At 46.9% G+C, this 12,550-nt stretch overlaps 1 protein-coding gene across 5 annotated transcripts in view; it reads left to right on the top strand.

Moving 5' to 3' along the window:
• Nucleotides 1-12,230, top strand: part of SNX9 (sorting nexin 9) — a 63,872-nt gene extending 51,642 nt beyond the window's left edge. For all 5 annotated transcript variants that reach the window (XM_006757686.2, XM_015560030.1, XM_015560029.1 and 2 more), the window contains exons 12-18: nt 1,394-1,497; nt 3,454-3,531; nt 4,062-4,138; nt 5,333-5,422; nt 7,157-7,271; nt 8,824-8,915; nt 10,799-12,230. In XM_006757686.2, the coding sequence (XP_006757749.1) occupies nt 1,394-1,497; nt 3,454-3,531; nt 4,062-4,138; nt 5,333-5,422; nt 7,157-7,271; nt 8,824-8,915; nt 10,799-10,846 (604 nt within the window). In that variant the 3' untranslated portion in view covers nt 10,847-12,230. The remainder of the gene's footprint in view (nt 1-1,393; nt 1,498-3,453; nt 3,532-4,061; nt 4,139-5,332; nt 5,423-7,156; nt 7,272-8,823; nt 8,916-10,798) is intronic.
• Nucleotides 12,231-12,550: the final 320 nt, after the last annotated feature.

Here is a 12,550-nt window from a genome sequence, read left to right on the forward strand (position 1 = left end):
CCCGCACAGACCACAGCCGGCTCACACCCGCACAGGCCACACAGCCGGCTCACACCCGCACAGGCCACAGCTGGCTCACACCCGCATAGGCCACAGCCGAGTCTCTGAGCCGTGCCTCAAAGGAAGTACTCTCTGGCCGGCTTTACCTGTGTCTAACATGTCATCTTTTCTTTAATGTGGGCTTGGTTGAGAATTTGCAGTAGTTCCTTTTCTATATAAGAACTAATAAAAGGTCTTGAGTTTTATTTTTATTTTAAGAAACCTTTTATAAAATCATTGCATATGTGTTACCGAAAACATAGACAAGGAAAAAAAAACACACCACACACAATCTTCCAACTACCCAGAGAGAAAATCAGTGTTAATATGTTGGCCTAAACATGTTTAAGATCTAGTTTCCTAAACCCTCCTTGGTACATATGTATCTAAAGGAAAAATTGTTTAAACAAAAATGACCTCACAACATGCATTCCCATTAATCATCTTTTTTACATTTAAGAGTGTCTTGTGTGCTCGCTCCGGCAGCACGTACACTAAACTGGAACGATACAGGGATTATAATGGCCCCTGCACAAAGATGACACGCAAATTCATGAAGCGTTCCGTAATTTAAAAAAAAAAACTATCCTGTGATGATTTTTTCAGGTTGGTAAATACTTTTTACATCCTTAAAGAACTGATATGTTCAGTATCACCTTAGAGCAGTGATTTTCCATATTTTTCATCTCATGCACATAAACTAATTACTAAAACCTGAGGCACACCAAAAAACATATTATATTTTTTGTCAAACTGACAAAAATAAAAAATAGCTATAATTTTGATTCATTCACACCAAGTGGCTATTGTGTTGGCTGTTGTCATTTTTTAATTTGGCAATCTACAGGAAAGAGGTCAGTGCCCTGACGAAGCCGTCAGGTACCGCATGTCTTAAACATTCTCGCGGCTCACCTGGTGCAAGTCGCTGCGCAGGTGGACGTCCGTGCAGGTTGTTTGCTGTGACTCACTGTTGGGAGAACGAACACCTGCCATTAGCAGCCCCTGTTATTCTATAGGTTCCATGGTACTGCCCATGATTGAATTTTCCTAAGTAAGATATTCAAGAAATGAGGATTTTATTCGATTCAGAATAGTTTTACTTGACATTCACAAGGAATTGAGGGAAGAAGGAAGCAGAGTAAAATAGAAATGGCACATTTCGAAGTCGTTCTTTACAAGCCTGAATCAAGCCTGTTTGTAAGACTAATGTGCTTAAAGGGCAGTCGTTCTGATGCCAGACACAGTGCCTGCGGGGTGAGTCTCCGGGCCCCCGTGATGTCTCTCCTCCTGCACCGGACCCGGGACACGCGGTGGCTGAGCCCAGGAGGCACCTTCTTGTGTTTTTGCCCCACAGAGAACAGAAGTGCGAAGCTGTTGGTAAATTCACCAAGGCCATGGACGACGGCGTGAAGGAGCTGCTGACCGTGGGGCAGGAGCACTGGAAGCGATGCACCGGACGTGAGTGCGCCGCCGGCACTGCCGGGTTCGCGGGGCAGTGCGTGCCCGCTCTGCGGCCTTGGTCACCCTGGGGCCTCACCCTTTAGGCAGAAGGAGCTCTTTGCTGCACCTCACTTCTCAGCCCAAGTCAACAGCAGACAGTTGGCTCTAACAAAGCCAGTTCAAGAACTCTTAAAAAACACCACGTTTGCTTAAATATTTCCAGTTACTGGGGTTTTGTGATCGATGAACAGTGTATCCTTTCTGCATGTTTGGAGAATGCTTGTTGCTCATTCATTTAGTTTTCAATCTTCCTCCACTGGCAAGGTGTTGATTTGACTAACACCCTACTTTTTAGGAAAAGCCAATGTGACTGGTAGGAAATATAAGATGGTCAGACTGGGAGCACTGTGAGGGTCAGTGGCACGGGGTGTGCTTCCTGCCTCTGTGTCCGTGTCCCCCGGGACTTCCTGTCCCCTCACTCCCTGTGTGTGCAGACTGTCCTGCTGAGCTATGTTTGCTGTGTTCCCAGAACCACGAGCTCTGGTGCCAGGCAGCCCGGCCTAGACACAGGAGTCCACTGTGGGTCCTGCCACAGCCTCCGCCCTTCCTCCCTCAGGCCCAGAGGCCCAGAGGCCACACCCACGGCAGTGTAGTGTCCACACAGGGGGTCCGACCGCCTCAGAGGATGGAGTCTTCTCCCCTTACATCAATTCTGCCCTATTGCCAGCACAGCCTTCTGAGTCCCGGAGAAATCGGGTTTCTGAGCTGCAGTTAGGGCCCAGCTGTGTTAACTTCGTGAGAACGAGGTCCTGCTAGTCTGTCACTGAAACCTACAAGAATCCTGGTCATCCCCAGCTATTTTCTAAAAATAAAAATGGCGTGGCTTTGAAGTCTAAAAGTAATACATACCCACTTTCACATTATATCAATGCCTCGGTACTCAGCGTAGGAAAGAGGTTAAATTATCTGTTATTGGAAGATTTTTTTAAAGGTGGAATTTTTCTTCTAAATAACGGGAAAGCATCTATTTGAAGTCCAATAACAAGTTTAATGAACAAGAAACTGAATGTGGGGTGACTTGAGGGTGAAATATTAAAATAACAAAGCAGGTGAGGACAGTTCTGAGGTCTGTGACCCAGACTTGAAAGTGAAGCCTTACATCAGGGATGGGCAGGCGCGACCTGCGGGCCCATCTGGCCGCCCGTCTTTGTGATAAAGCGCAGCAGGAACAAGCCGCCCACTTACTTACGTGTGGTCGGGCCTCCTGCCTGTTACAGGGCACAGGGGCGGAGTCGCAGCAGAAGCTGTGGCCCCACATGTCTGGAGTACTCGCTGTCCAGCCACCGAGTGGGCCTCTACCATCCACACAACGGATGAGAAAACAGATCCCTCCTGCCCAGTCCTGGGAAGTCCCACTGCCTTTTTCTCCACACCTTATTGCTATGAGTTGTTTTGCAAATAATTATTCATATGTGCATAGCAGAGTGGGGAAAGCCATGTAATTAGAGTCAGAAGTGCCACATCCACAGTTTTATTAGCCATGTGACCCTGAGCACGTCAGTTTCCTTATCTGACCCTTATCTTCCTGCCCCATGAGGTGGAGGGGTGTCTGCATCTGGTGGAGGGAGGGGTCGCTGTGATGGAGCAGGTGGCCTGTGTGATAGATAGCACTGCGCACACTAGAATCATCCTCTAACAGCCGCCTGTCCACTCAGATGTCATTCAGTGAATGAGAACGGGCAGTGGTGCTGGTTTATAATAGCAGGCACCAGTCATTAAGTGATTAATTATAAATTGAAAGAATTTGATGGAAAAAAATATTTAAAAACCAATCATTTTATTATAGCATATAGATTCTTTTGAATCGCTTCAAATTTCTACTATTATAAAAGTCATCACTTTTAGAAAATAGCTGAGTCCCACTTCAGTTTGCGGGGAGGACGAGTTGACGATGTATTTCTTTTTCTCTTTCAGCACTACCCAAGGAATATCAGAAGATAGGCAAGGCCCTGCAGAGCTTAGCAACCGTGTTCAGTTCCAGTGCTTACCAAGGTAGGGCTTTACTTACCTCTGAGCGTCAGTGTCTTACCCAGACTGCCGCCCGCTCAGGCTCCTGCAGACAAACAGGAGCGCTGCAGTAGCACCTTGGCACCGTCTCAGATTGGCTGGTGCTCCACTCAGGACTTGTGCAACCGCACCCTGCGACTTTCGAGAAGAGTGGAGGGTTGTTAAGTGTATTTTCTTGCAGCTTCTTTGCCAGAAAGCTGCGCACTGACTGATAATTCATCTCAGGGACAATTTTCTTCACTGTAATACACTATTGTTCTTATTTTTTAAAGAGTCTTTATCTTCTAAGTAACATTTATGGATGAAATGTTATGTGGCCAGTGAAAGGGGAGGTGGGAATGGATGGGATAGGTGAAAAAATATTGCCCATGAACTGTTCGTTGGGAAGCTAGGTGATGGATAAACAGGGATTCATTCCAGTTTTAAAAAGTCCGAAATTTTCTGTCGTAAAATGTTTAAATAAAATGAATGGAAAGACATAACTTACAACCACTGGTAACTGTGATGACTTTCAGGTGAAACAGATCTCAATGATGCAATAACAGAAGCAGGAAAGACTTATGAAGAAATTGCCAGTCTCGTGGCAGAGCAGGTATTAACATAACCACACACTTCCATTTAATATTTTATGCCATCTAACCTACATACTTAATTTAAAATCAGTTTTAAGACAAATGCTCAATTGGTTATCCTCTTCTTTCCTACTCCTATGTATCGTTTTAAATTGTATTTGGTAATAGTGCTTCTTAGATTTAGCTAAAGTGATGGATAAAGTTGTCATCAAGAAATCTAAAAGTATACCCTCTAGGGTCGAGGGCTTGGATCTGTCGTTAGCTGTCAGGGATCAGTGTGTACAGGAAGGAGCACTGCCCAAGTCCCCTTTGGACTCTTACTTGCCTCAGTTTCCCCATCTGGAAAGTGGCGACGGAGGAACTAGCCTTGGAAGTAGCTCACTCGCATGAGCAGCTCAAGTCCCCTTTGGACTCTTACTACTTGCCTCAGTTTCCCCATCTGGAAAGTGGCGACGGAGGAACTAGCCTTGGAAGTAGCTCACTCGCATGAGCAGCAGCTAATAAGGCGAAGGCTCCTGCTCCAGTTCCGGCACAGAGCCCGCCCTTGGCACCGAGAGGGTGTGGGCGGGAGCCTCTAGTAGCCCGTCCCACTTCTCACAGATAACTGACATCACTTCCTCCAAGGACATAGTCATCTAAGTTGTTTCAAATCCCTGAATTAAAAAAAAAAATTGTTTTTCAGATAACTTTTTAAAACATGTATGTACACATGTGCCTATGGACACACACTCATGTCATTAATTACTCTCTGCTACTTGTAAAAAAGATTAATTTTTAGAACTGTGCATGACATAGCTATTAAAAATTGTAATTCAGAAAAATAGAAAATGTTAAAGTTGCCACTTACAATGATTACTAGACTTATAGTATTTTTACCTTTTCTGCTAAAATTTAGACATTAAACGATAACATCTTATTTCCTTGTATGTGAACATGTAGTCCTAACATTCTTTTCCTCATGGGGTTGTACTTTGGGCCACCTCAGACCCACTAAAATATTACCTGATGTGTTACAATTTTCTTCACAGCCTATGGTAGAGGGTATAGAACTCTGGGGTTATTTTCTTGTAGGAAAACTAACCTGAATGCTTAACACTCAATAGCTTACTGTAGTACCTGGAGGGTTTGGCTAATATAGTCCTCAGAGAGGCGTTTCTTTTCCTTGGCTGTCCGGATTCCTCTGCCAGTAACAACCAACCTGTGTCTTATTATAGCCAAAGAAAGACCTCCATTTCCTGATGGAGTGTAATCATGAATATAAAGGTTTCCTGGGCTGCTTCCCGGACATTATCGGCGCTCACAAGGTAACTGGGCTGTAGAAGTTCGCAGCGGACGGTGTGGGTAAATCGCGAGCTGCAGGACGGGCCCACCTCTCACCCTTCTGAGTCGGGAAGCTTTCTGGGGCCCCTGGAAGTCCTTGGGGGAGTTTAACTAGCAAGGTCCCATCACATGTTTGGATATAAGAATAGTTTTTTGTTTCTTTTGTTACTAAGAAAACATTGTTTTGAAGGAACTAAAAATTTGAAAAGTATACCTTTATGCATGCAGTTAGTGTCATGATGTTTGAAATTCACGACGGTCATAGGAATGATCCTTCTCTTACCAGTGAGACCTTGTCAGCTGCTTGGGCAAGTCCTCAAAGGTCCTGCCCTGGCAAATGAAATAACCACAGGTTTTCTAGTTAAAATTCAAATGGCCAGTGTTGGCATTGTATGTTCATACATATTAACAAAAAGGAAACTGTAATTCCCGTCAAAAAGGTATTTTTAAACTAAATTTAAAAATTGACTTAGGGTATACTCAAACTTTGTTTCTGGTTAATTTTTGTCTCTGTTTCAAAATCTGTGTATTACCTCAGACTTTGGGCATCTCACAACTGTGGGAGTCCGGGGCACAGTGCTGTGCTGGGATTCACCAGGGAACGCTCTACGAAGGCCTGGTCGGAGCCCATTCTAGCATTTGGCTTTGCTAGTATAATTAAAGTATGAAGAGATCGCATACGTAAATAAGAAGTTTTGTGCAACTTAGATAACTTAATATAAATCTCAGAACATTTTCCCGATCCATTCATTCGTTGATGGACACTTAGGTTGTTTCTGTATCTTGGCTATTTTCAATCGTGCCGCAGTGACCTGGGAGTGTTCTGTCTCTTTGAGATGTGATTTTGTTTCCTTCAAATATGTAACAGAAGCAGAATTGCTGGGAGAGTAGATCCTAAATATTCTCATAAGGAAAAATACTTGTAACTCTGTGAGGAAGATGGATGTTTACTAGACTTACTGTGGTGACCACTTCACAATAGACACATGTAACAGGTCATTATGTTGCACACCTTAAGTTAATGCAATGCTACATGTCATTACATTCCAATACAACTGAAAAAAAGTAAAATTAAAATCTCAGTTAAAAAACTCAGATCAGTTAACTTGTTGGAGGCATGTATCCCACGGAGTGAGAGTTCTAGGCTTGGAGCCGAATTTATCTGCGAGTGTGGAGGTGCTCTTTCCAGGTGGCTCTTAGGGAATGAGCGCTGTGAGGTGTTTAGCAGCTTCCACAGCTACTTCCATCTAAATATTAATTTAAAATGGACTCGGTGCATCTTTTGGAAATCACAGCAGAGCTCCAGCCTCCAGCCTGCTTGCCTAAGCACCGGCCCGTCAGGCCTCCCCGAGCGCAGGGAGCGCTGTGCGGTGCACACAGGACCGTCCTCCCTGTGGGGACGCTGCATCCTGCTGGGAACTGCTCTGACCCTGGCGGTGCCCACAGAGACTCCGGAAATGGAGTGCTGTCGGGTTTCCTGCTTTTAGTAGCATCAAACTAAATCATCGCTTAGTTACACGCCTCAAGAATAGTTACCTTTTGCATCCAAGTGACTTCAAGGAAGTTGTGTTTGGATGCTTTCCTGTTACCTTGTAGGGACTTTGTCCTGTTCAGCAGCAAGTCCGTTATAAAAGAGGTGGTTGCTTTGTTATATTTTCAGCTGAGGACTGGTCCTTTCACCTGTTTTACTGATGCCATTTAATTTCTGTATTTCACAGGCAGCAATAGAAAAAGTGAAAGAAAGTGATAAACTGGTTGCAACGAGCAAAATCACCCCCCAGGACAAACAGAACATGGTGAAGCGCGTCGGCACCATGTCTTACGCGCTACAAGGTGAGGAAGTCTGTGGTGGCGGGTGGGCCTGGTTTTCCCAGCGAAGTTGCTGTTTTCCTTGCTGGAGAGAAATCCAGATGTGAGCCACAGCTAAGTCAGAGCTGATTTGGAACATCCTCATAAGCCACTTGTTCGCAGGATCCCAGTGTTGATGAAAATGGACGTTTACCTGACATGCCTATGAGTGGCGGTTTGATTAAACTTGCATGTTTTTATTATTTCAGAGACATTGAAGGTACCTTTTCCAGCCTTCATATCAGCACCTTCCTAATGCTCCGTCCAATTCCCGCGTTCAGCTATTAGCAGCCTGTCGCCTCCATGGCTGAGGACCATGGTGTGTAAAGGCGTTTGGAGGTAGCAGCCAGGCACAGTTTGACTCTTAGGAAAAGGAAGATTTCATTGATTTTTACATAGTTGAGTGTTCTCCTAGGAGTGGGGATTGGGTTTGTCCTGTTTTGGGGGACAGATCGGATATTCATGGGCAAAGGAGAAGAGAAGGATGCTCTAGGTATGAACGAAGCATACGAAATGGTGCAGAACGATGCCGCTGGCCTTTGGGAATGAAGCGTGCTTGTCGGTTATTGGGAAGAAGCGTCGGTGATTGTGGAGGGCCTTGAAAGAGTCTAGACTTGATATGGGCGTTTAAAAGTCATTAAAAGGTTCTGAGAGAAAAAATGCTCAAGGGAGAAGTTTGCAGGTACATGGGATACACTGGAGGGGCAGTTGGCTCGCCAGCCCAGCCCAGGGACCACTGCTTGTGCAGCGAGGCTTGGAGGGCCTGAGGAGGATGTGCTGGGGCAGAGAACAGCCCGCTGGCCTCCAAGGAGCACCTCGGGGCTGGGGAGTTCGTGGAGAGGAGGCGTAGGAGAGATTCCAGAACGAGGACAGCTAGAGCAGGGGTGGGAACCTGGATTGCAGACATGGGTGTTGAAGGGCTTGAAATAGGGAATTTGGTATTGAACTTGTCTCCGAGCTAATCCAGATAGATAAACGAAGAGCTTCAGATAATACAGAACTCAGAACAGCTAGCAGGAGTTGATGCCAGCAGTTGGCTTTCGAGGCTGAGAGTGGAAGGGGAAGGCAAGCGGCCGCTGTGCTGAGGAAGGCCTTGCGGCCGTGGTGGGAGGGGGTGGCGCCGAGAGACACTGTGAGAAGGGATTCCTTTGTGAGTGGGTACGTCAGCCCACCGGGTGCCTGGCTAGGTCCCCCATAAACACACATGAACTTGGGAACTGCAGTCATCTGCGGAGAATATGCCCACGTCAGTTTCCTCCCTCGCTGGCCTAGAACAGTCCGTATTTGGGTGATGATCGGTATTGAGTTTCATAGTATTTAATATACAAATCAACAAAAGTCATCCATCTACTCGGAAGTGGTGTTTGCCACTCACTGTTCAGTGGCTTTTCTGGTCTCTCTATAAAATGAGTTGTCAAGAGCTGGCTCTGCGCTGAGGCCAACCAGAGGAGCCTGGCTGGTGAGGAGCCGCAGCGGAGCCAGAAGCCGGGTCATCGTGGAGTCGGGGAACTGACTCGTGTGCTGGTTTTGGTTGTAGCGGAGATGAATCACTTCCACAGTAACCGGATCTATGACTACAACAGCGTCATCCGCCTGTACCTGGAGCAGCAGGTACAGTTCTATGAAACGGTGAGTCGCCCTTCCGCCCGCCGTCTGTGCCGAGGGGAGGGTTCCTGGTCAATCACTGTGACCAAATCAAGTTAATCTGCTTGAATTTTTTAATCCTAAGTGTTAAACCCAAAGAGGCTAAATATATCGTAGGGTTTATTTTAATCTTTTAATTACCTCTGCCTTTCCGTTTTTAATAACACTGGGTTAAAATAAAGATTTTCTTTTGAAGAAGGGGGATCGGGTGCCAGTGGTGAGGCCCCGAGAAGACCATATTGTGTGGCTCCTTCCCTCCCTCACTGCCTCTCTGTGCACAGGGAACACTGCTGAATGGATGAGGTCACCCTGCACCCAGTGGGCTCAGCCGGGAAGGAGCCTGGCACCACTCAGGGCACCACAAGCAGCCTCTGTTTGTGACTGAGGTCTCAGTGCACCAGGGGACTGCGGAGAGGAGATTAAAGAGAGAGCGAGGCCTTAAATATGTCATTCAGAAAATATGAGAACGTAAAGTTTTGTGCCACTGCGTGACTTCACTGTTTACCAGAGAGCCAGGCTCCAGCATGGAGATGAGAAGTCAGCCATCTGAAGACAAGTGCTGTCACTTTATAATTGTCCGTGTGCTGGCCGCCCTGTTCTGGCTAGGTCCTCCACCGTTGCATGGTATCATCTCATGGCTGCCCAGGGCTTTAGTAGGCAGGCCCCAGACTCAATCCCTGCGTGTGTCGTCTTTGGACTGGACACTGCCAAAAAGTCTGTCCCCGCCACGGTTCTCGAAAGGAGCTGGGTTGATGTGCCTGATGCAGCTGTGCCTGTGGGTTGGAACAGTTGGTTTTGGAGACAAGTGTACAGAAAGGATTCCGAAGCAGTGCTCTCCCCTAGGGTGCGCTCCTGTGCCATGCACTGTGCACTTTATTCATCGGTGCCATTGGATGGTGGCCTTGCACCCTGTGTTAAAATAGCAGGCCCTTGTGTTCTGTGTGAGAGAGTAATTGAAGGACAGTTCTTGAAATTCTGATGTCAGTTTGCTAAATAATTCTCAAGCCCAAGTGAGGTTTAATTATTAATGCCATTGTAATTCAGAATAGAAAACTGTGTGTTGCCCTAGCCAGTTTTGCTCAGTGGATAGAGTGTCAGTCTGCAGACTGAAGATCCCAGGTTCGATTCCTGGTCAGGACACATGCCCAGGTTACGGGCTTGATCCCCAGTGGGGGCGTGTAGGAGGAAGCCAATCAGTGATTCTCTCTCATCATTGATGTCTCTCTCTCTCCCTTTCTCTCTGAAATCAGTATAATATATATATGTATATAATGTATTATGTATATGTATGTATATATACACACACACACACATACACATATGTATATATACATGCATATAAAAGAAACTATGTGTCTTTGTTAGGTCTAACAGTTATTATTAAAATGTGCACATTTGTTCACGGAGCAAACATTTCTCCAGTGTTGCACACTAAGCACTTACTGCACACGCTCAGGATCCAGGGATGACTGAGACCTCTGTCCTCCGGGGCATGTGTCCTTGGGGAGACAGCAGTGGCTTTATGTGGAAGGTGACACTGTCTGCCCTGAGGTAGCAGAGGGGTGTGAGCCCGGGGCGAGCCCCTCGGCTGGGTCTTGGAGCTCGTAGGTGGAGGGATCCTCGAGCCGCAACGGAGGGAAAGGGGATGGTCTTGAAATGCTGCTGTGCACAGAGCAGGGCCCGGGAGGAGCGGCCCTCCCCTGCGAGCCTGGTCCCGGGCCTGCGGTCTCTCCCACAGCAGCGGGAGCGCCGATGCATAGACCCAAGAGTTGGAGATTGTTACCATGTTGAACTCAGAAGAGCTGGGAATAACCTGTCACTGTGAAGTTGTTTGGAGGTGATATCTCAGCCTTCTCTTTCCCCACCAGATTGCAGAGAAGCTGAGGCAGGCCCTCGGCCGCTTCCCTGTGATGTAGACGGAACAGAACATGAAGAAACTCCCACGTGCTTCTCTCTGACCTGGGGCAGTGCAGTCTGATCCCCCACCATCCAGAAATCAACACCAAGAGAAACAGTTGCAAAAAACTACACTTTCCTACTCACCTAAACGCATCAGTTATATAGCCTTCTTTTGTTCATTTCTACAGCCATTATTTAAACCAGTGGAAATTATCTCTATTTTTGGAAAGTATTTAAAATTACCAGAATTTTGAATGGAAAATTAGAGGTTTCCCCACTTATATTTTACATAAATTTGTAATTTTTAAGCCCACAATCTTCCAGTTCTTACCCAAGGCCAGATGGTTACTAATTGCTTTCTTAAAAATATGGAATATGCCAGAATAAAAAAAATACGTTTGTATATATTTTTATAATTCTTTTCAATGCCTTGGAACTCCTGTCCGTTTAGGAAAACCCACATGCCTTTCACTGACACATTTACGACTCATGTGCTTGCGTTCTCAGAAAGGAGGCGGAGGGGCTGCGGGGCTGGGACGGGCGGTCCCTGCAGCGATGCCGCCGCCCGCAGCCAGGAGGTTTTGGAGGGCATCGCCAGGAGGAGGGCATTCCCTCCTGCTAGTCCTTCCTCAGCAGGGCCAGCTCTACCCAGTACAGGGCACGTGGGGGACTGCTGACCCCTGAGCTGACTGCTCAGGAAGGAGCGAGCGCTCCTCCTGGTCGGGCGAGAAGACGCCAGCCTCTTGCCTGTGTCTAGTCTTCAGCTGCCCAGTCAGGCAGAATGAGAAGTGAGAGCAGGACTGGCCACTTGATTTGGGTGCAGACAGTGGGCCTGTTGGTGTTACCGGACAGATGGAAACCAGTGACCTGGCTGCCCCTCCCCACCAAATGGAAAAGCTTAGCAGCCGCGAAGGGTGGCAGCCGGAATAACGTGCGCCAATCCCTGGGGTTTCCTGGTCCTGGTACTTCAGTTAACGGCCTGAGCGCCCCGCACACTGTCTTCCTGCGGACGTCCCGCCTGCACTCTTGCCTTACTGACTCCGTGATCACCACGGCTTTCGCTCTGCCCTGATCGCGCTGTTACAGAAAATGAACGTTGGGCCGCATGAATGAAGTGAAACCAAAAAATAAGTAGAAGAGGAAATCAGATGGACGCGAATGAGAACTTCTTGTTCTTCAGTGTCACGGGTTTTTGTTAATGTTTTATAAGTAATTTCCCCTGATTTTTCTTTTATAAAATCTCATAGAACCGTGTTTATGATATAGCCATTTAATATATGTACAAATTGTAAAGAATATGTATAAATGTTTTACACAAATGTAAGAGCATGTAGAAGCAAACATATAAATAAATTGTTTAAAAAACCTGTACAGTAAATTCTCAAACCATTTTTCAAAGCACTTTTTGGTGTTCGTGTGTGATTTTTTTAAGTCATCGCTTCTTGTGGCCATCCGCTGAAAACAACACCCAGGGCGCCACGGGCAGGCGGGGAGGAAGGAGTGTGGCCAGGGCAGGGGCCTTTGGGCCGCTTCTTCATGGAACCTGGGGGAGCCTTCAGGGCCCGCTCAGCAATCACAGATAACCCACTTCCATCCGTCAACCCCGCCAATTCAAAAGTAGGGCCTGGCCCCCAGGTCACACCGGCTGCTCCAGGCACCTCACCCGGCAGGCGATGAAAGGTGAGCTGCATAGCAGCTGTAACCCGGGCAAATGCGACACC

Source organism: Myotis davidii, unplaced genomic scaffold (assembly GCF_000327345.1).
Source record: "Myotis davidii unplaced genomic scaffold, ASM32734v1 scaffold1494, whole genome shotgun sequence".
NCBI classification, from domain to species: Eukaryota; Metazoa; Chordata; class Mammalia; order Chiroptera; family Vespertilionidae; genus Myotis; species Myotis davidii.